Source organism: Pelodiscus sinensis, chromosome 6 (genome assembly GCF_052426305.1).
Source record: "Pelodiscus sinensis isolate ZL-2025 chromosome 6, ASM5242630v1, whole genome shotgun sequence".
Lineage (NCBI taxonomy): Eukaryota > Metazoa > Chordata > Testudines > Trionychidae > Pelodiscus > Pelodiscus sinensis.
The window spans coordinates 110,300,832-110,324,951 of NC_143057.1; the positions used below are offsets into that span (position 1 = coordinate 110,300,832).

General features: G+C 44.6%; 1 protein-coding gene across 1 annotated transcript in view; it reads left to right on the forward strand.

The window, feature by feature from the left end:
* The first annotated feature begins 17,088 nt into the window (after window positions 1-17,088).
* Window positions 17,089-24,120, forward strand: part of LMAN1 (lectin, mannose binding 1) — a 30,359-nt gene continuing 23,327 nt past the window's right edge. Inside the window, exon 1 of the mRNA XM_014570235.3 lies at window positions 17,089-17,388. Coding sequence (XP_014425721.2) covers window positions 17,157-17,388 — 232 coding nt within the window. The 5' untranslated portion in view covers window positions 17,089-17,156. The remainder of the gene's footprint in view (window positions 17,389-24,120) is intronic.

Here is a 24,120-nt window from a genome sequence, read left to right on the forward strand (position 1 = left end):
ACAATGTGGGCATGCAGCAAAGCTAGAGGATGATATTTTTGAATCAAATATTTGAAGAAAAAAAAGGGGGGGCTGAGTTGCACTCAGGTATCTGCACCCACCTACTGCACGCTCACACATCCATTTTGTGCAAGACTCCAGCTTGCATGTTCAAATGGGACCACACAACTTGTCTGTAAGTCCACGCATTTTACAGGTGCAATGTAGGTGCCTGCTTGCTTGTTTGTTTTTTAATGACTCTTCACTTTTATTTTATTAAACACTTTGTTGGCTAAGAGAGACCTCACGTCACATGTATCTATTGTAAATGCTTTTGTGGCCCCCGTGACTGTGGTATCTGAGTGCCTAGGAATCTTTGATGCATTTACCTTCACAGCATCCTTGTAAAGTAGGGAAGTTCTAGTTTCATCATTTTACACATGAGGGACTGAGGCACAGAGACAAACTCTTAAAGTGGAGACTTTGATGAAGCAGAAAATTTAACACAGGTTGATTAAATCCCAAGTTAGCAAGCCAACACTGGGCCATCCCTTCTGTAAGAACCCCAAGGGACAATAGCCATCCACTGTTATTCCTTGATGTTTCTCTATCATACAGACAGTTCAGGGCCAAATTCTGCAGCCTTTTCCTGTAGCCATGAAGGGCCCAGCCCAACAGAACTGCCTCATTTCTGCTGAGGGTGGGATATGAGGCCCATGAAGACTTCTGTCCTGCAGGATATCCCTGTGCCCCAGCCTGCAGAGTGGGTTGGATGGTGAGCTGATGACACCAAGCTGCAGTGAGGGGACTGAGCTGGGGTGGCAGCACCATAACTAGGCAATACAACAGCTTTTCACCTCACGGCTGGGACCACAGTGACAGTGGGGACCTATCTATTGCAATCCTGACATGGCATCAACAGACTTATTGTAGATCTTCTGTTTCTCGGCAGCTTTAGAGGCAGTATTCCTTCCCTTCTATGTGCCTGTGAGGACACCCCAGCATGCAGCCTGGCCAGACGTTTCCAGGGGTTGGCCCATCCACACAAGCGAATATTTCACCTTGGGTATATTCGCTAAGATAGGAACAAGACTAATGTAATGTCCTAAGATGGCCTGGGACCATCAGTGAAAGTAACTTAAAATTTCTTACTGACACTGTCCTATTGCAACCTGGATCTGACAGCTCTTTAAATAACTCCCTGCCGGCTTTGCCACAGCTCAGCCAGCTCTTGCCAGCTCTTTGCCGCAGCTCAGTGCACTTGCTTACTATCACCTCTGCCTGGGACACAATCTCTCCATTTTCTTTCATTCTAATCCTCAACGTTCTGGAGGAAGCCCTGTTCCCAGGTCACTGTCTGGCATGACAGACCAGAAAAGCTGGTGTTTCAGCCACAGGGTGAAAAGTCAGCAAAGTTGGTGTGTCTGAGAGTGTCTCATCACTTCTCTGACTGCATCAGGAAATACACCCTTTTCTCCTCCCAGCTAGCAAATCATGTCCTCCCAGCTAACATTAGGATTGCTGCAGACATGGGTAAGACCATGCACACAAGTACTAGAGAAGCCTTTTTAAAAAACAAGAACTTAAAAAATAACTATTAATTTAAACACCTTCAGTTTAAAACCTTTTTTCTCTCCATCGTGCTCCTATGTGTTTCCTCCTTGCACTCTGGCATCCAGATTCCAGGATCAGTTACACCAATGTAAATTGTGTGTGCATGTGTGTGTGACTGGATTTACTGAGAGCAGAATCTAGACCACAATGGACATTTTCTCCTTGTTTCTCTCTCACCCTGGATCCTAACTAGTACTTAGTTCCTTATGTGCATTCCTTATAATTCCCCAGTTTCCAACCAGGTGTGTTTATTGGACTTTAAGAGTTTGAGGACACATAAAGCTTTGGAGTGGTTGTTAACATGAGTTCAGTGCTGAGAAAACGACTTGCTATATGTGTCCTGTCATGAGAGGTGGTTTAGGTTAACATTCCGTGTGGCTTGCTGTTTTGGAACATGTAGTACAATACAACACACATTCTAGGGTTTCTATAAAGCTCATTGACAAGATTTTTCTGTTATATTCATCCCCATTTTCTTTGCTTCTACTTCCTAACCTTTGCTTGACCATTCCTTCTGTCTCCACCAAGTCCATCCTTCTTCTTCTTTCCTCACTCTTGCCCCCTCTTTCTCTCTTGGACTCATTTGTTCATTCTCTTCACCTTCTCCTCCTTGGCTAGCAAGTCCCCAACTAGCCATTCTCACTGTGGCTAAAGAGAAGTCACTGCAGCAGGAGGTGGAGAGTGCAGATTCAGTGACTTTTAACCAGCAACAAGATAGAGCCCAGGAATAGTGGAAGGGTCAAATTCCAGCTGGCATCCAAACAGGAGTTCTCTTGTCCACAGATGAACACCTGAAGTGGATACAAGCTAATTGTCTGGACAGCCATGAGCCTGGAAGGAAGTAACCCCTTCACATCACACAGAAGTATGACTAACCCACTAACAAATGCTCTGTTGTCCAGGACATGTCTTGTTCTGTTTGTAGACCAACAACAGGTAACTGGAAAATCTGATATTTCCCTCTTAGCTGATCATGCTCTTTCTCACCCTTACCTCCCACATGTTTCTCTCTGCCTTTTGGGAAAAAAGGAGCAAAATAATAACTGGAAGTGAATTTCAAGAACGACAGAGCTTAAAAACTGTGTTCTTTGCAGCCTGATCGGATGTGGCCCCTTCCCTTTTCCTCCTGTCATCTATCGAGTGTCACCTTGATGGTTGCAGTGCCTGTGGCTGCCACATCTATGGCCCAGAGTCATGGGAGTTTGAAGGAAAGATATATGAAGGCTCGAGAAATATCTCAAATGCCTAGTATGCAGTGGCATTATGGGTCTCTAATTTTCCCCACAGTAGAAGGATTTCTTATCGTCTTGGGACTCTAACTTCTGGGTTTCATTAATTAGTACTTCCAGGGTCACTTTAATCACAATCCATGTTAAAGAACATCTCTCCGCTGTTCAAAGTACAGTAATTGGTTGTGTATGATGGAGACCACTGGAAAGCAATGGCATTGCACGGTTAATATTTTCATCTTCCTCTGAGCATCAATCATTGGCCATTTCCTGGGACAGAACAGACCAATGCTCTGATCCCATATAGCAAATCTCATAAGAGAGGGAAATTCCTACAGTGAATTATAGGAAACCCATACTGTGGATTTCTGCACTCCTCCTTCCATTATCCAATATTGTGATGCTGGCAGCTGTGCTGAGGCACAGAAGAGATGAAGCATCTGCAGGAGAGTGTGTGGCATCTGAGACAGGGCTTGGCAAAAGGAAAAATAATGAGTATCCCTGAGAGAAAGGAAAGAAAATGAAAGAGATCTTGGGATAGGTGGGAGTTGGGGATTGATTGCAAGCAAGACAAAAGAGGTTTAGTTGCTGTGGGAGGCAAGATATTAGGTAGATAAGGGGGCTAAAGATCTGGCAACTGAGAGGATAAGGAATCCTTGGTAATTGAAAAGGAAAGGGATTGTAGCAAAAAGAAAGAAGAAAATCTGTTGGTTCTAGTGAGACAGTGGATCACATGAGTTCCTCCAAGGGAGCAATTGATGCTTCTCATGGATGCATTCTAGAAGTCAAAGTTCAAAGCCTGGGATGCATCCATGTTTTTCATGGTACACTTCGAGGTAATTTACTTAAAAAGAGTTTACACTTTCCAACCTAAAACGTTCAAAGGATTTCAGATGTTTTCAAATCACTTTGGCTTACCCTACTTGAAGTAAACACGAAGAGGTCAGTTGTTCATTTTAATAAAAATTGACCTGAACACGGTTGTCCAAAGCTGCAAAAGATAGTGAGGTGTCTTATAAAATAGCAGTTTAGCTCTAACTGTATTGTAACCAGAAAAAAAGGAGAGAAAGAAATAAGGAACTAGAGTTGAAAGTGAGTATCTCTGTGACATATAGATCCTAATAAGATGTTGTGTTTATTTGCCCACATTTTAAAGAGAGTATTTTAGATATGGAACAAAATGACTAGATTTGCTGACCTATTATTTTAGGAAGAATATAAATGATCTTGGGTTCTTTCTAAATAATAATTATTAATGGCTAGGCAACCTCTAAGATTTTACCCTGCTTTGTGAGTAGGTTGTGTTTCCCCAAAAAATTAGGTGTTGTACCACTCCTACATTGCTAGCTAAAAAGGCTACATCTGGCCTTTATCTCATAGTCAGGCTGGTTTGTTAATTGAAGCCAGTTGTTTACAGGAATAGGAAGGAATGTAAGGCTATGTCTACACTGCAACACCATTTTGGGATACCAGAGTATCCCGAAATAGCTATTTCAGGTCTTCACAGCAAGCCTGTTATTTCGGACTCGCTATTCTGACATCACTGTAAACAGCATTCCACGAGGAGTAAGAGATGTTTTGGAATAGCGATTTATTTCAAAATAAATAAGCTGTTGCGTAGCTCAAATTGTGTATTTTATTCCGAGCTACGGTGCAGTGTAGATATAGCCTAAAAAAGGAAGTTTATCTTCCTCCCCATAAAGACTTCTGCACAGTGAAGGGCTTTTGTTTCCTTTTCTATGGAAACATCAGGCATTGGTAGTAGGGCTTCCTTAAGGAAAATGTTGAGAAGGAAAAGACTGAAGTCAATTGAGAAGTCAAGTGTTTGCTTATTGAATACTCCTCACTGTACTTGTATGAAAGCTACAAAGCTTATTCATAATGATGTTTGCTGGTTTGCCACTGCTTAGTACTTGAAGTACTCTGATTAATTCCATTGTTAAGTTGTTATCCTCTGTAAACTTTTGGCAGATACACCTCCCAAATCAAATGTTGAATTAAGAAATACCAAGAATCAGAGTAAGTTAAATGCCTCCATTGACTGTTCAGCCTGCATAGGGGTTTTGAAACTGTATAAATAGACAAATAAACCTAGTGAGTAATTACTTTGCAGCCTCGAATCTAACAATTAAGCAGTCAACAGTTTGATTATATTTGTTCAACCTCTAGATAAATTAATCTTATAGAACCTCAAAACAATTTGGAACAATTTCTAGATTTGCATAGTATCTGCCTGGCAGACTAATATTCAATCCAATTCACATTAAATGGATGTGGCATGGCACCATTTTTTATCAACAAAATAATGTCATTGTAGTATTGGAAACAGAATACATTATTTTCAGAAACTTGGCATTAGTCCAATTTTGATGAGTTACTTGGATCCATTATGCAATCACTCCTGGTTTCCCAAGCTTCTGTGCTGATTCACTTGTGTTTTTTAAATGTACTTTTGATTCTTTTTCAATCAGACTGGTTAGAGTGAAGATTTCTGTTTGCCTATAAATCTGTGCAGCATTGGGGAGCATCTGAATTCATCAGTTGCTTCTAACATCTTGTGCATTCTGTAGCTTATTGTGAAATCTATTTACTTACAGTTACATTGTTATCCTGTTCATTGTGAAATGTGAAGAATAAATGAAGACTCTGTTACAGGCACAGAGCAGCACGTACTGCCAGCTGCACTTTTGTTTTTTGCATGTTCTCTCTTTTATATATTAAAATAAAAATATTGACAGAAAAGAATATTTATTTACCCAGTGCAGTATGTGCAGAAAGCAACACAACCTGCCTTAGTAGGCTACAGGCTCCCAAACTAATGCAAATATGCTGCATCCTCCAAAACTTGTGCAGGGGGCTACACTGTGGAGTCAGATGGCATCCAGAAATCAATTGCCCTATATGATGCACCCCAACTGAGCGCACACTTTCCAACAATTTGGCCCAGACATTAAATTAAATGTTTCCTGGTTTAACAACTGCTAAAACACATTCTAGGATGACACTGACTTCATTTGAATATTGCAAATGGTAGGGATTTAATTTTAAAAAAAGGTAAAAAACACGTGCAGAGTCTTTCCTCTCAACAGATTACTGAAAATAACTTGTGATACAGATGAACTAAGAAAACATTTTAAACCTAATAGAATAGATTATTTATACTCTCCATGCTCCATAATTCATAACATTACCGTTGTGCTGTTTTATGAGACAGCAATTTCATTTGCAAATGGATAAGCTAAAAGAGCAAATTGTTTATCTCAACAAGAGAACATGATTATTACAGAGAAATATATCTTCTATAATGGCTCTCAGATTGCAATTGTCAGAAATGGTCAGAAAATAATGGTCAGAAATGGTCAGATGACTATGAACACTCCAAGTGGATAGTTATTTACTTTTTTTAAAAAAGCCTGCTTCATTAGAAGATTTTTAAAAAATATTCCATGCAAGCTAGAGCTTATCAGAAATAAGATTTTTTGTTCAGAAGGCAATTCTGCAGGGAAAAGAATTGTTCTCAATCAGAACAAAAAGCTGAACTTTCCTTTACCGCAAAAATTTGAAAAAAAAATCAGTTTGGAGCGATTGGATATTTTTATTTGAGCAATGTTACAATGTTTCATTTTCATTAGTGTTTTGTTTTAATAATGTCAATTTTGTTTAGACTTTTATATTATTAAAAGATTAAATATAGTATAATAGTGTTAAAATGATTATTGATAATGTCCAAACAAAAGGAATTTACATTATAAAGTTGAAACAAACAATTCACATTTTCCCATTGAAAGTTTAGTCTAAATGGAAACATCTTCATAAAACATTTTGGCTCAGACAAAACCACATTTTTTAACAAAAAACTGTTCAATTGAAAAAAATTTCATCAAGCTATAATGGAAACCTTTTATAGATGTACCCTTTATTTAGCGGATGGGCACAGATGCTGGAACTAGGGGTTCTGGGATGCTGCTGGACCCCTGGCTTGAAGTGGTTTCCATCATACATAGAATTTACAGTTTGATTCAATAGGTCTCAGAATCCTGACTTAGGGTTGTCAACATGGGTAACAGGTGGAGGCTAGCCTTTTGGGGACTCTAGCCCTCATCTCTACACCTTCTGACAGTGCTCCCTTTTCCCCACACCCATGGCTAGAACCACTAGACTGTCCCTCCCTACCTTCCACAGCCAGAGCCACAAGCAACCCGTGCCCAGAGAAGCTCTGAGCACCCTCCCCAGGCTGGCCAAAGTCCCAATCGCCTCCCCATCCCAGCCAGCAACAGAAATTTGGGTCAGCCATAGACCTGTTCCCTCCCCAGAGGAGTGCTGCCCCCACTATCCCTCAGCTTGCTTGCAGTACCCCTGGTCCAGCTGCAGCTGCACCTCCTTCCCCTCCCCAAATTCAGCTGCTCTTCAAAGATCCTTTTGAAGGGGCAGCTGAGGAGATAGTACTTGCTAGTCAACTTCCTGGGTTCCTCAGAAATCCCTCTAATATCCAGGGAGATTACTGATAAACCCAGGAAGCTGAATAGCACATACCATCTCCTCAGACACCCCAGAACCTGCTTAGGGCATAATAAAGTAAAAACTTTGCTGCCAAACTCCCACAAATGAGGATCCAGCAGCCATAGGAGGGCCAGTGGAGGCAGAGCCACCCCTGGCCTATTCTACTTGCTGACCCTGGTTTCCAGTCCTCCAGGATTGTGCTGGAGTCTCCAGAAATTAAATAATATGTCATGTGATGAAACCTCCACAAATATATCCAATTAAATTGGCAAGCCTACCTCCACTGCAACAATGTGCTACTTACAGCAGTGACCCTCACAGTGAGGTGCGTGAGCTGCAAGTGGCTCTTTAATGTGTCTCCTGTGGCTCTTTGCAGTGCATGATACTAAACCACGATGTGATTTAAGTATTAACCAGTCAGGATGCTTTTACTCTGGTATTAACTAACTGTAGTTGATAAAATAATACCTGATCAGACATTTTACTGAATTATACATGTGGGAAATGAAACAATGAATTCACACTACTGTGGCTCTTTTGGGTAATATTGACCACTAATTTAGTTCCTGAGCTAGAGAAGTCTGAGAATCTGACTTAAAGGTAAAGTACTTCTGTCTTAACGGTCTTGTAGACAGGCTTGAATCAGCAAAGGCAATCTCTATTCATAAGTATAAATAAACATGTGCTTAATTTTGAGTATAGGCCTCAAGTCCCATTGAAGTCAAACATGTGCTTAAGAGCTCTGTTGAACATGGATGGATGTAAAATTAAATATGTGCTTAAATGCTTTGCTGATCAGGGTCAGAGTGCTGACGGGCCTGCATTTAAACATGCTGATAACTGGTATTTGTATGCATGGCCATGGTTCATTGCACCGAGGTTTTATAAAAGCTTGTTTTTACAAATTCTATAGTTTGGAGGAGAAATATGATCTGATAGTGTCTGTATAATTAGAACCAAGATGAAGTATGATTGGAACACTAGACAGGAATGCACCAGGTCTCAGTAGTCTATTTACATGTAAAGGACAATGTTATAAGTCACCCTTCAAACATGGAGCATTGTAGGTATGCTTGGAACATTCATAAGCATTGATGAGGTGTGGCACATGATTCTCTTAGTAGGGATCTGTGGAGCCAATCCCATAGTGGAACATCATGCATACACTTAATCCGAAAACCCCAATACAAACAATAAACCATATTTACTCTTGCAAGCTGGCCTCACTCACCATACACTGCATACAATATTTCCTCTGCTGTTATCCAGTTTGTGCATAAAAACACAGAATTTTGTGCCCAGGTTTTACCAAGTTGGCCCCAAACATGGAATAATGAAGGAATTCTTACCATCTGTTCTGCAAAATTCACCAGCTCTTTAGCTTCTCAGGGTTATATCTGGTTCCTGGAGTAAGCAGACATGAGTCAATGGGAGTAATGCCTTTCTTAGCACTGAATTTGGTTCTTGATGTAGAACTGTCCACTTTGTGAAAGAGGTTGGTACAAGAGGTTTCAAACAGAAGCAGAACTGTGGGATGCTGTGAAGATGTTCCCACTGAACCATGTGAACATATATTTCTGTTCACCAAGGCAGCCTACTTATAAAAGAATCACTAGATTGGTAGCAAGCATATGGAATAATCAGAAGTATCCACATGGTAATGAACAGTCTCTCCTGAATTAGATTCCATTTTTAAATATTATTGTTTTCATGTATTGATTTATTTTTAGTTAACATTTACCATGTGCCTTTTGAGCTTCCTTGTTCTTAGTGTTTAACTGTATTCTTGTCTCATGAGACTTTTTGTAAGATTAGACCTCAAGGCCTGTCAGATTATGCTGCCTCTTTAACATGTAGAGGTTGTGTGTCCTGCTCCCAGTGTCTTAAATCCATCAAGCTGATATTGGTCCAATAGAGTTAAAGTAACTTCCGTCATGACTAATGTTAGGAAGAAATTAAGGTCCAACATTTAGTGCGTATGAAAACAGCAGCTTACGCAAACACTGACAGTTTCACACTCAGACTGCAGTGAAATCCGTGAATGACAACTGAAGTGATTGGATCTCAAAAATATGAGGCTTGTCAAGCGTCACTGTTTTCTATTTCTCTTGACTTTACCCAGCAGAATGTTCGCTCTGACTGCAACCTTTGTCTCCAATATTTTCTGAGGTAACCCGCTTTGTAAGCATTTGTTTTGTATTACTGAATCATTAAATGGTAGTATAATTGTTATTTCCATTTCCCTGGCCCTCGCATGTTTTGTAGCCAGTAACCATTCCCAGTTCATTAACTGACTGACCTCGGCATTAACACCCCCTCCGCTGGGGTTGCCTTGGAAACAAAGCTTCCTGTGCGTAATCCAAGATTATCTAGCTCTTTATCCTACATGTGACCCTTAATTACTTGCTAAATTAGAATGGTTTTTTGAAAATCACAAGAGGAGGTTAATATGTTCTTCCAGAGCTGGTCAAGCTAAGATGACACTAAATTCACAGGGAATTCAAATTACATGATCCCTGAAGGCATCTCTTTCAGAAGAAAGAAGAACTCTCCCAATGGGAGGCAGTGTGCCATGATAATACTTCTGTCACTCACTTTCCTTGTCCTGCTTCCCTAGCTACAGCTTAATCTGGCCTGAGCAATTTGCTAAGTAAATATCGGGTAGATTAATTACAGTGTGAGATCCGGTATCCATTTGTCTTCTATAATTAACATTGTAATTGAAATTAAACAATATACTTCATTTTGGGGCTAGACAGGACAAGGGAGTGGGACCAGCTAGGATTGCTAGCTGGAAATTAGGGAAAGACTGTTTAGAAATGATAAATGCTCTTTTTCTGTCTAAAATGTTAGTGGATTTTGCAGTCATCTTGGACCACATTTAAAGGGGGAATTAATTTATTACTGGACATTATCTATTGGGATGTGGAGTGTGTTGTGAGAGAGTGCTGCTTAGGACTTCTGAAAAATCTGACACACTCCTTATTTCGACCCATATGCAGGAGTTCTGGAACAATTTGTATAGTGGGGATGATGAAAGCCATTGAACCAAACTGTAAACACAGTATATGATGGAAATAGAAACCACTTCAAGCCAGAGGATGTAACATCACAAACAGCATCGTGAGTTTGAGCATCCATGCCCACTTGCTAAATGAGGTTAATCAGAAAAGCTCAGTTCACGCATGACTGAGAAGCATCTATAGTTGTGTAGAAGAAGCATGCTTGTTACTATAGTGTTCTAGCATGGTTTCATTCACTGATATGAATAGGGCGGTTTGTATGAGAACTGTGTAATCAAACTGTGTTATAGAATACTTAAGAAGAGAGTTTAAGGTATGAGTTGGACTACATGTTTCTCATGAAAAAAAAAATCCCTGTACAATCTTTGCTAGAACTAAGCTAGTAACAGGGAGAAAGGATGGCCTTGTGGATAACATCCTGGCTTAGGTCTCACCTTAGACTTAGTTCAACCACAGACTGCCTGGGTGAGCTGGGCAAATAACTTATTCTTTAATGTAAAATGGGGTGATATACTTTCTTTTCTAAAGGGTTGGGCTTGTTTATCCAAACACATAGTTCACAGAGTTAACACAAATAAAGACACTTTCTGAAAACAGGAATCTTCCTCTTCCAGCTGGGCTAGAAATACTGCTGTCATTTCAAAATGGAACAGTGCATGGTATGGTCACCAGTGTCCCTGTGCTGCCTTTCTACATTAAAGCAAGGGTGCTTTCAGCAAGAGGGTGAATCCCTATTGTGGGACATAGCAGCCTGCAGAACCGTGTGTAGAGCCCTGCAAATCTGCAGATATCTGCTCTATATCCACGGGTATTTGCCTCTGCAGATGTGGATGCAGATGTCCACAGCTCATTTTAGTGTATACAGATGTGAATGTGGATACAAATTTTGTATCTGTGCAGGGCTCTACCCATGTTCATTTAGACAGAAGGAAAGAAGTGAAACTGACTAAAATCTATGTCTCGTGCTTCTACCCATGGGGCACTCCCCTCCCCTCTAAGCCATTCCTCTCTCCCTAGAAAGCTCTTTCCCCTTCATGGAAATTCTCCACCCCACCTATAGATGTGGTCCCTTCTAGCTCCCCTCTATGGGACTGTTATGTTAACTGGGCCTACAAATTTCCCTTAATTGTGAGCTCAACTGTAAAAAGTGTGTGAAAGTTCATGAAAGGTCACAATAACATAGAATAACACATCTTGATGAGGAAAGATACAAAAGGGAATCAGAAAGCCGGATTTAGTCCAAACCAAAAGACCTCCTGACAGGACTCAAGGATGATGTAGGTTCATGCTTAGTAAATACGAAAAGGGGGGACCTAGAAATCAATGAACTAAAATTGATGAGTCAGAAACTAGGCCTAATTGTGGCTAAAGTAAGGAAAGAATAGGCTGTTGTAACCAGCACTCTTTTTGGAGTGACCTGAAAGAGGCAACTAAAACAAATGCACTAAACAGCTCACAGCTGATACAAGTTTGCCAGGTCTCAGACTGCTTGATAAGACTGTGTGCTGCGCCTCTGTTTGTCTAGGGTTGCCAGGCATTCAGTTTTTGCAGTGCTGAGTGGCAGGAGCAGTCCTAGATGAACTGCCGGCAACTGGTGCCCTAGGCAAAACGTGCGATCAGATCCCCTGTCTCCAAAGCCCTCAACGGCCGTTTAACTTGGCGCCCTAGGCGACCGCCTAGTTCGCCAGTATTGATGGGCTTCCACTGCTACTGGGCCACACTGGTGGTAGGTGAAGCTACAGCTTGGGGAAGGTTAGCTCCCCAGCCCACCACATACTTCACCTCTGCTCAGCCCCAAGACCTGCCCAGGCCCCATCCCTCCTTCCTGTCTGACCCACTGACAGAGTAGGGGGAAGGAACGGTTGCCCCATGACCTGGATAACAAAGGGGCCCAGGGCTCCTAGGCGCCATGGTAGCAGCAGCACCTGGAGCCCCATGCCCTTTACATTGCTGCCAGAGCCCTGTGCCACACACTCCGGGTGGCTGTGAGGGCTCGGAGTGCCACACTCTAGGAGGCGCAGAGAGCTGACTACTTTGCCTAGAGGCCTGTGGGGGCTGTGGGCTCCCCTGCCTTTCAGCCAAATCCCTGAACCCAAATAAAGCAAAAAAACCCTACTCTTCTGAAACTCCTTTCTAAAAGAAAAAAAAATCTAGCATGTTTTCCATTTCATGGCAAACGATGTTTGTGAAGACTAGCTATGCAGAAGGTACCTAATTAAAAGCACTACATTTGGAAATAAAATGTCAGTCACAGGTTTTTTGATATACTCTTAAGTTTGTCAGCAATTTATCTGCAAAAACTTTATAGTAAGGGCAAGTCAACTGTCCTGCTGAATATAATATTAAATATTATGAAATAAATGATGCAGCTCTTCTTTGTTTTATCTATGTAATCAGTATTTCTAAGCTGACTTTATATTTTAAATGTACTCTTAAGCCTTCATAAAGTAATCATTCCAGATTACTGTATATTTAACTCACTGAAAAAAAACATTATTCTGAATTAATCAGTCACAGAGGTTTAGTGTGTTCATAACATTGTTCACTTATTTTAGAAAAAAGGGAACACTAATTTACATTGTGTGAACTCCATTACAGTAGATATGTATATGTACTTTCACCAACTTTAAAAATGTTTACAAAGATTTTACAATAACAAAGGATTTTACTAGATTTACTTGGGGTTGCTTGGGTCCTTAACTCAACTAATTTTTGTTTTTCTTCATTTAAATAATTGCTCTGGGATGGAGCTGGGGATGAGGGGTTCTGAATGCAGGCTTTTCTTGGGAGAGAGGACTACCTCAGCCTTCTCTCACTGCAGCAGGCTGGGGCCAGGTGATAACCACCTCTCAATGGCCTCTGCAGTTCCAGCAGGAACATCCAGGGGAGAGATGCATGTCCCTCAGCTGGGGCAGGTCCACATTCATCTGCCCCCTGTGCTCCCCAGCCAGATTAAGGAATGGAGCAAACTGTGCACTTTCAGATGAAAGGGAACAGCCAGCAATGTGGAATCTGCATACCAAATTTGGCGGTCCTAACTCTTACCGTTTAAGAGGAGTTCTTGACAAATGAATGAACAGACAAATTCACTCTCTCAAATATATTTTTAACTAAATTACTTTTTTGCCCAGAGCTCACCCCCCTCCGCCCTGCACTCCAAACCGCTTACCCCCTGCCCCACCGCACAGTCTGCAACCCCAATTGCAACTTTCATCCTCTTCCACAGCTCAACCCACTGCCCCAGTCTGGAGCCTCCTCCCACATTCTAAACCCATTGGCCCCACTCCTCAGCCTGGAGCCCCCTCCTCCAAACTCTTCATCCTTGGCCCTACTCCAGAACTCACCCTGAGTCTACCTCACCCGGAATCGAGCCTGGTCAAAATGAGTGAGGATGGGAGAGAGTGAAGGACAGCTGGAGGAAGGATGGAGGGAGGGGGCAGGACCTACGGATGCTTGGCTGTCTGCAGTTAGAAAGCTGGCAACTCTATGCTGGCAACCAGGGATGCTGGTACAATGTCTATAAGTAGGGTTGCTGAGAGCCATTGAACCAAACTGTAAACACTGGATATAATAGAAACCACTTTGAGTCAGGGCATCCGCCAATGGAGTTAACACTGGAGATGGAAGGTGCATTTTTTATCTTTGCTGTTCTTTCCATTTGTATGTGTTTCTTATGGCTTTCAGGTTGTCTCTAACACCCTCCCCCATCTCAACTAACTCTTTCCCTTTCCCCCCAAAAAGGACATATTACCATCTTTAAAATGCAGCCTAAAAGACTGTGAAAGGCAGGGGTGGGTGGGTTCCTGCCTCTATAGCTAAAGGAAAAGGGCCCACGGGGAGCCATTAAAACAAAAGCCGTATTTACTGTTTGGATGCTTTCCAAAGCCTGTGATAGTGTTTCCTTCTTTTCTGGATCTTTAATGAAACCTTGAGAGACTTTTTCAGGGGGTGTTTGTGATGCAACTGAGCAGGCAACACCCCTGCCCCTCCACTTTGCTGAACACTGTGTGAGGCTGGACAGCTCATCTACCCCAACAGGCCCTCCCCTCCATCGTTTCCCTCCCCTCTTAGCCCCCCATTTGAGTCCGCCCTTTTCCAGGATCCCTCCACCTTCCTTTGCGGAGCCCTGCTCCTCTCCGGCTGTGTCTAGACTGGCCACTTTTTCCGGAAAATCAGCCGCTTTTCCGGAAAAACTTGCCAGCTCTCTACACTGGTCGCTTGATTTTCTGCAAAAGCACTGACAATCTACTGTCCGAAATCAGTGCTTCTTCCGGAAAAGCTTTGACGCTCCCCGTTCGGGCAAATGTCCTTTTTGCGAAAAACTGTTGTGCAAAAGGGCAAGTGTAGACAGCTAGCTAAGACGTTTGCGCAAAAGCAGGCTAAACGGAAAAAAGCTGTTTGGACGCTGCGAGACCCCATAGACGCCCTGGACTTCCTGGTAACCTGAGCTCTTAAAGTAGCCGCAGGCTGCTTGCCTCAGACCTCTGGCCTGAGGCCTGCCAGCATTGCCCCTGCCGTGCCCAGCAGCCACCTCACAGCCCAGCATGGCAGCTCCGGGCACTCAGCCACCCGCACCCCCAGAGAAGGAGGCCCCCAGGGGCTGCAAAAGAAGAGCCCCATCGTGGTCCTTGGAGGAGCTGGAGACCCTCCTGGACCTGTGGGAGGAGGAAGAGAGCCTCCACGACACCCGGTCCCGGCGCCGCAACGCCGACATCTTTGGCCGCATAGTCCAGGCGCTAGCCCAGCAGGGCCATCCAGCCTGGAACCTGGAACAGGTCCAGGCTAAAGTCAAAGAACTTCGCCTGGGCTATGTGCAGGCCAGCGAGGGCCGGGGAGCAGGACCAGACACCTGCCCCCACTATGACCATCCACACCATCCTGGGACAGCCAGCTCCACAAGCCCCGGATGTCACAGCCGACACCTGTGTGCGCCCCCCGATCACCAGGACCACCACGACGGGGGAGGGAGACAGCAGCAGCAGTGCGCCGGAGGACGAAGCCAGCAGTGCCACTCAGCAGGCCCCCTCCGGCAGCTGCTCCTGGAAAAACCGCAGCATCACAACCCCCTATGACACAGACTGGGGGTTCCAATACATGGAGGAGGACTCTACTCCAGGGGCAGTCCTCTATGCAAACATACAATACGGTGGAGGCAGGGGAGGAACCGATGGGGCCCAAGCCACACTACCCTGTGGTGTCACCTGGGCTCAGGGGTGGGGTGGAAGGCATGGGGTGTGGGGACAGTGGCTGGGCTGCCTGACTGACCCGTCCTTTCTTCTCTTCCCTGCAGCGGGACCAACCAGGAGCGGGGGACCCTCCAGTCTGGCAGCAGCAGCACCCTCAGCCGCCCAACCACGGAGGCAGCTGCTGCGGTGCCATGTGCAGGCCGTCGAGCGCATAGAGGCTGCCATCCACAGGCGCACAGAGGCGGACCTGCAGTGGCGCCAGGAGGCCTGGGCCACCTTCCAGGAACACTGTGCGCTGATGGCAAACTCTGTTGCCAGCCTCTCCACACACATAGCGCATGCCATTCATTATGGCATGGCCTTGCCTCATGCCCCCGCCATCCCTCCCCTAGCACTGCCCCCGCCCCCTCCTGCTCCTCCTGCAATGGCCCCTCCTCCTCCTGTCCCTGCCCCTCCTCCAATGGACACTCCTGCTCCTAACCCTGCCCGTCCTGCCCACCTCCCTGTTCAGCCTGCCCCAATGCGGCTTGCCCCCCATGTCCAGGTCCTCCCCCGCAGGAGCGGTCGCAGGGGCCACCCCTCCCAGGAGTAGCTCCTTTCCCCCTCCCAGTTCAAGGTCCCCACTCTCTCTCCCCCCTTTGTAAATAAAAACCGACACGTTTTTTGGGTGAATCCAAACATTGTGTATTGGGAGGTAAGGGGAGGGGAGGGAGAAGGGGAAGAGAGGGAGTTGTCCAGGGAAACCGAGGCGACCCTACAACGGGGCCTGTGAGAACATGTACAGAGAAGAGCGACAAGAATGATTAAAGGTCTAGAGAACATGACCTATGAAGCCAGGCTTCATGAACTGGGCTTGTTTAGTTTGGAAAAAAGAAGATTAAGGGGGGACATGATAGCGGTTTTCAAATATCTAAAAGGGTGTCACAAGGAGGAAGGCGAAAATTTGTTCCTCTTGGTTTCTGAGGACAGGACAAGGAGTAATGGGCTTAAAGTGCAGCAGGGGAGGTTTAGATTGGACATTAGGAAAAAATTCCTAACTGTCAGGGTGGTCAAATATTGGAATAAATTGCCAAGGGAGGTGGTGGAATCTCCCTCTCTGGAGATATTTAAGAACAGGTTAGATAGACATCTGTCAGGGATGGTGTAGACGGAGCTTGGTCCTGCCTTGAGGGCTGGGGGCTGGACTCGATGACCTCTCGAGGTCCCTTCCAGTCCTATGATTCTATGATTCTATGTCTTTGAGGGCCTCCTGGATGCGCACCCCATCATGGTGCAATTGCCCCGCCCCCTCCTGCTCCTCCTGCTGCCCACCTCCCCGTTCAGCCTGCTCCCCATGTCCAGGTCCGCCCCCGCAGGAGCGGTCGCAGGGGAACACGGAGGGCACGAGACATCCCAGAGGGCGGGGGGGGAGGCAACGTGAATGAGTGAGTGAGTGAGACAGGAGCCGAGGGCGGGCAACTAGGGGGCGGGGACAAGGACAGAGAGGCCCCGCCCCCGAGCCGCGCTGACATGTAGCCACGCGCTGTGCGCCCTTTGGCCGGGCGGCGGTCTCCGCCCCCTTCTCCTCGCAGCCAATCAGGCAGCGCCCTGTTGGCCGTGCTTGGCTCCCCGTGGCAAAGCCCAAGATGGCGGTCTCCATGGAGCGGGGCTGCCTGGCCGCGGGGAACGTGCTGTGGGCTGCGCTGTTTTGCCTGGGCTGCCGCTTGCTCTCCCCCGCCGAGGCCAGCAGCCTGGGGGCCGCGGGAGCGGTCACGGCCGGCGCGCAGCCGCACCGCCGCTTCGAGTACAAGTACAGCTTCAAGGGGCCGCACCTGGTGCAGGGGGACGGCTCCGTGCCCTTCTGGGTCCACACGGGCAGTAAGTACGCGCCGCTCCGCCGCCCGCGCCGGGCCAGGTGTGACCTGTGTCATGCCCGCCCCCGGGCCGGCTCCTGCCGGGTGGGGGGGCGCCTGCCTCGTTTGGCCCTGCCCTCCGCACTGCCGACCTCCTCCGGCTGCGGGGGGGTCTAGTTCCCTGGGCAAGCCCCCTGTGACTGGTCCCCTGTGGCCCTCGGAGACACCTGTCCCCCTTGGCACGGCCCAGGTGCAGGGGCACCTGGCTCTATGGGGACATGATTCTTACTGGCCCTGGGTGTGGGGATACCCCACGGAAACACATGGAGCTTATTCACCCTGCCTAAGGCTCCCTGCTCCCGCCAACCGGTGCAGACCCTGGAAGAGGTATGTTTCCATACACTCACTCTCTCCCTCCCTGCTGCCCTTTGCTGTGTTTGGTAGAACAGCTGGATTTTGGAGTCTCAGTAAAAGCGGGTGAAGAATGCAGCGTGACTGTTTAAAAAATATTTTCTCATCACTGCACTGAAGCTTCAGCTCTATGTCATTACAATGTGTATCTTGTGTAATTGTAGTTGGCATTGGAAAAGGTTCAGAAAAGGGCAACAAAAATGATTAGGGGGTTTGGAATGGGTCCCATACGAAGAGAGATTAAAAAGACTTGGACTTTTCAGCTTAGAAAAGAGGAGACTAAAGGGGGATATGATAGAGGTCTATGCAAGCATGACTGGCATGGAAAAAGTGAATAAGGAAAAGTTATAAACAACTAGAAGTCCTGTGGCACCTTATAGACTAACAGATGAAAAGTTATGTACTTTTTCCCACAATATAAGAACTAGGGATCACCAAATTAAATTAATAGGCAGCAGGTTTAAAACAAAAAGGAAGTTTTTCTTCACTCAGTGCAGAATCAACCTGTGGAACTCCTTGCCAGAGGATGTGGTAAAGGTTAGAACTTTAACACGGGTCTAAAAAGAGCTAGATAGATTCATGAAGGTTAGGTCCATCAATGGCTATTTAACCAGATGGGTAGGAATCGTGTCCCTAGCCTCTGTTTCTCTGTAGGTGGGTGACAGGGGAGGGATCATGTGTGGATTACCTGTTGTGATCCCTCCCTGTGGGGCCTCTGGTATTGGCCACTGTTGGCAGACAGGATACTGGGCTAGATGGACCTTTGGTCTGACTCAGTATGGCCGTTCTTATGCTGTATCCCAACTGGGCCCAGATTATTAGTGAAACAAGGCAGGTAAGATAAGGTGTGTTTCTTATTGGCCCAGCTTGTGGGGGGGGGGGGGGGGGAGGGAGGGAGGGAGAGAGAGAGAGAGAGAGAGATATCTTTATATCTTTTTTGGATTAGGGATGTCAGATAGCATGTAATTGAATAGTCATGTAACCACATCAATTTTTAGCGGTTACACAACTATTTGATATCCCCCAGGGATGGGGTCTGCAGCCAGTGCACTCCGGTCCCACTCCCAGAGAGCTCCCTGCCACCTCTGTGCTGTTACCTCTCTATCAGCTCCCCATGCACACTGACTCCGGCCTACTTCCCCATGCTGCTGCCACCTCTGATACAGAGGCAGCAGTGCGGGATAGCAGCAGCCCCTGCCCGTGGGGCACCTGAGCTCCTTGTGAACAAAGGCAGCTTTGCAGTAGCAAGCCCTGGCTGTGGAGGGGGGTCCAAGCTCCCCAAGGACAGAGGCTGCTGCTGGGGAGCAGCCTCTGTCCATAGAGGGCCCCGGGCCCATCGCAGGCAGAGGCTGCTCCACAGCAGTCTGCCCTGCCCTTTCCCCCTCTGGCTGCTGACTCTCAAATAGGCAGCAGCCCTGGAAGCGGGGGGGGGGGGGGGGGGGGCGGCGGCGGCACCTGCCTATCCCCCTCCCCCTGCTGCCTCTGAAGGAGGCAACAAGGGGGGGTGGGGCAGGACAGGCGGGTCAGACAGGTCCATGGAGCCAGCACATGTGGAGAGACAGCTCCCCTGTGGGCACTAGCTCCCCCCCCCCTTGAGGCAGCAAGTGTGTGGGGGGGGGGAGAAGGCGTGTAGTCGACGGGATTAACCGATAAACCCAGGATTACCAGTTAATCGTGTAGTCATCTACACATTGATATCCCTACTTTGGATCTGGGAAAGGTACTCACAGCATTGGTGCTAAATGTACAGCGGAAAGGATTATTGCATATGTAACATATTTAGAAGGATCTTAAATTCATAACTGTATTATGGTGCTTGAAATATCTTTCCCAGATCTGAAGAGCTTTGGAGGCTCAGAAGCCTGTCTTTCACCAGAAGAAGTTGGTTCAGTAAAAGATATTACCTCACCTCCCCTGTTGCTCTGATAAATATGGTGCCATTTGTGGCAGGGTGGAACATCAAGTCTTGTAAAACAATTTAATAGGAGAGGGACTGGTGCAGTATAGTCAAATCCTTGGAACAAAACTTTTCAAGATACTAAACTGTTCAAGATAGTCAAGACAGAAGCAGACTGTGAAGAACTTCAAAAAGATCTCACAAAACTAAATGATTGGGCAACAAAATGGCAAATTAAGTTTAATGTGGATAAGTGTAAAGTAATGCACATTGGAAAAAATAACCCCAACTATACATATACTATGATGGGAGCTAATTTGGCTACGACAAATCAGGAAAGAGATCTTGGAGTTATCATGGATAGTTCTCTGAAAACGTCCACACAGTGTGCTGCGGCGGTCAAAAAGGCAAATAGAATGTTAGGAATGATTAAGAAAGGGATAGAAAATAAGACCCAGAATATCTTACTGCCCCTGTATAAAACTTTGGTATGCCCACATCTTGAGCACTGTGTGCAGATGTGGTTTCCTCACCTCAAAAAAGATATTTTGGCCTTGGAAAGGGTTCAGAAAAGGGCAACTAAAATGATTAGGGTTTGGAACTGGTCCCATATGAGGAGAGGTTAAAGCGACTGGGACTTTTCAGTTTGGAAAAGAGGAGACTGAGGGGGGGATATGACAGAGGTATATAAAATCATGAGTGGTGTGGAGAGGATGAATAAAGAAAAGTTATTCATTATTTCCCATAATATAAGGACTAGAGGACACCAAATGAAATTAATGGGTAGCAGGTTTAAAACTAATAAACGAAACTTCTTCACACAGCGCATAGTCAACCTGTGGAACTCCTTGCCAGAGGGGGCTGTGAAGTCTAGAACTATAACAGAGTTTAAAGAGAAGCTAGATAAATTCATGGAGGTTCGGTCCATAAAAGGCTATTAGCCAGGGGGTAGGAATGGTGTCCCTGGCCTCCGTTTGTCAGAGGCTGGAGATGGATGGCAGGAGACAAATCGTTTGATCATTGTCTTCAGTCCACCCCCTCCGGGGCACTTGGTGCTGGCCTCTGTCGGCAGACAGGCTACTGGGCTAGATGGACCTTTGGTCTGACCCAGTATGGCCATTCTTATGTTCTTCTTATTAACTAGGTGTCTGGTCAGTACGGCTATAAACAAATTAGGATTTCCATATGCCATTTCACAAGGGTAGCTGGTGACTTCAGCTGTCATACTCTTTACATATGCTTTCCTCATATGTATTGCCTAACAGAAATTTGGTGCTAATGGATTATCTTTCCACGTATTATTATTTAATTAAGCCTCACAGTGCACCTTTTAGGCAAGTAGAATCTTGCTTCACAATTGTGGCAGAGGTAAGGCTAAAACTACTGATCTATAATTAGTCATCTAAATAAGTGGCTTGGCTCTTAAAAGGTATGCTGAAAATCAAGCTACTAGTTCAGGTTCCTCAGCTAATTATTTTGACATGACTTGTTCAAGGTCAGTACCAAGCCCGTTAATAAAGCCAAGTGTCAATAACCACTTGATAATGTTCCCATTTCCTATTTTGTCTTCTATATCAAACACATGTATATGTTTAGTTCTTTGACTATAGAGCAGGATTTGGAGTTTTGGGTTTTTTTGTCTCTTCTATGGAACAAGTCTTTGGCCTCTTCTTTGAACAAGTCCCTTACATGCTCTTTAGGTTAGTTGTAAAATTAGGACAACATGAGTCTGAGGGGGATGTTTAGAAGCCTTGTTAATATTCAGAGTGCTCAGAGATATTTTTACTAGGAAGTATTATATGAATATATAGGTGCATGTTAAAATATGAAAACCATATCTTTATTATGGGTTAAATATAAAAGTATTGCTTTATAAGTAAAATTACTTCATTTGTCAAACAAGTTTATTTACTATATGATATGAAGCCCTTTCCAGCTTAATGTTATCAGAAAAGTGTTCTTTGTACTATTACGTCATTGATACATAAACACGAAATTAAAGGCAGATACTTTACAGAAGAGTGACTATAGTGGATCAGACCAATGATCCATCTACCCCGGTGTCTTGTCTCTGACAGTAGCCAGTGCTAGAAACTGCAGAAGGAATGAATGGAACAGGGCATTTTCAAGCAGTCCATTTTCTGAAATTCAGTTTCAGCTTTTGGTAGCTTGAAGTTAAGGGGCACCCAGAACATGGGGTTGTGTCCCTGATCATCTTGGCTAATAGCCATTCATTCATCTGTCCTTGAGCTTATCAAATTCTTTTTTTGAACTCAGTGTGACTTTTGGCCTTCATAACATTCTATGGCAGTGGTTCCCAATCTTTTCCAGATGGGGACCCATTTTGACAATTCAGGAAGACTCGGTGACCCAGGGCAATTTAAAAAAAAATGTGTGAATAGCTCCTTAAGACCCACCTGGGGAGACTCCTGGCGACCCTTTTGAAATGTAATGGTGACCCATATTTGGGTCCTGACCCATAGGTTGGGAAACTCTGTTCTATGGTAACAAGTTCATAGGTTTTCTGTGCTTTTGTGATGACCTACTTTTTTTGTTTGTTTTAAACCCGATATTGTTTTAAACCCATTGTTTATTTCATCTGGTGACCCCTGGTTCTTGTGTTGTGAAGGAGTAAATAACAATTCCTTGTTCATGTTCTTCATGTCATTCATGATTTAATATAAGTTATATTGTGTCCTCTGAATAGTCTCTCTGAATGTTCCCAGTCTTTTAATCTCTCCTTGTAGCCTCTAGCCATGGCAGGCCTGGGTGCCCTGAAGGTAGGGGTTGCTTTGGTGTCCGAAGCAGCCCCTGCCTGCATGGGGAGTCTGAAAACTGACCATTTATTCCTACCCTTTGTTTCCTGTCTTTTAACCAGTTATTGATCAATGAAAGGATCTTAGTCATGAGATATGAGGGGTTAACTTTGATGCAGGATCTTGTCAAAGACATTCTGAAAGTCTTTGTACACTATATCCCCTGGATATACAATCCTACATGCTTAATGATGCCCTCAGAGAATTCTAATAAGCATAAATTTCCTTTCCAAAAATCATGTTGACTCTTCAAATTGCATTCATCTATGTGTCTGACAATTCTGTGGTTTACTATCATTTCAACTATTTGGTACAGAGGTTAGGTTTACTTGTCTGTATTTGCTAGGATTGCTTCAGGAGCCTTTTTTAAAATAACTTTTCATTAGCTGCTTTCTAGTCATCTGGTACAGTGGCTGATTTAGGCATTGGGTTACATATCACAGTACTTCAGCAATTTCATTTCGAGTTGGTTCAGAACTCTTGGGTAAATACCATCTCATTTTGGTGACTTAGTATTGTATAATTTAATCAATTTATTTGAAAACCTCCTCTATGGACACCTCAATATTGAAAGTTGTTCAGAATTGTCACCTAAAAAGAAAGATTTGAATATAGGGATCTTATCTATATCCCATGCAGTGCACGTTGATGCAAACAATTAATATACCTTTGCCATAACAGCTTCATCTTCAAAGAATGCTCCTTTAGTACCTCAATTGCCTAGTAACCCCACTGATTGTTGGGTTTCCTGCCTTTGTTGTACTTAAATGTTTCTTTGCTGTTAGTTTTTGTGTTCTTAGCTATTTGCTGTTCAAATTCTTTCTTAGCTTGCCTTATAATGCTTGGGTTGCCAGAGTTTAGGCTTTGTATTTTTCTCAGTAGCTTTTCACTCCAGTTTTTAAAAGATGTCTTTTGGTCTCTAACTGCTTCTTTTATACATCTGGCACTTTTTTTTTTTTTTTTTTTTTTTTGGTCTTGTCCTATTATGGTTTGTTTGGTTTGTTGCATAGTAGGATCATGTTTATTCAATCTAATTGGGACCAAGGCCAGACCATATAATTTGGAGAATTGGAGGGTGTGAGGCTGCACCCACACCACCATCTGCCACCCAAGTGATCACTTGCTTCTGGACCTGAATGTGCTGGCTGTTGGGTTGATATGGAGAGCCAGATAATGGAGTGTCTCATAGATGGACTTCTACTGTATACCTTTAGTTTGAGACTCTATTGTGCTGCTTTTTAAAATAGTCTCCGTGCAGGGGGACTAGCGCGAGCTGGGAATTAGCTATTCTGGCTTTCGCCAGGTGCCCCTTGCTGCACACTAGCTTTTTACATGTATTAAGAGCCATCTGACTCTTAATACATTTAAAAAGCAGAGCCACAGCAGGGTTAGCTCCTGGTCCCAAGAGTTAACCCTGCTGTGGCTCTCCCGATTGTTGACTAATCGACTAGTTGATGGAAATTCCATTTACTAGTCAATTAGTTGATTAAACTACATTTAATATTCCTAGTAAGGAGTTAGCAAGAGAGAGTCTCTGCTCCAAAGAGGTTGCATTCTGAATAGGCAAGACAGCGAAAACATCTTTTCCCTTTCCCCAAAAGTTTTATCTCCATTTTACAGATAGACATGGAAA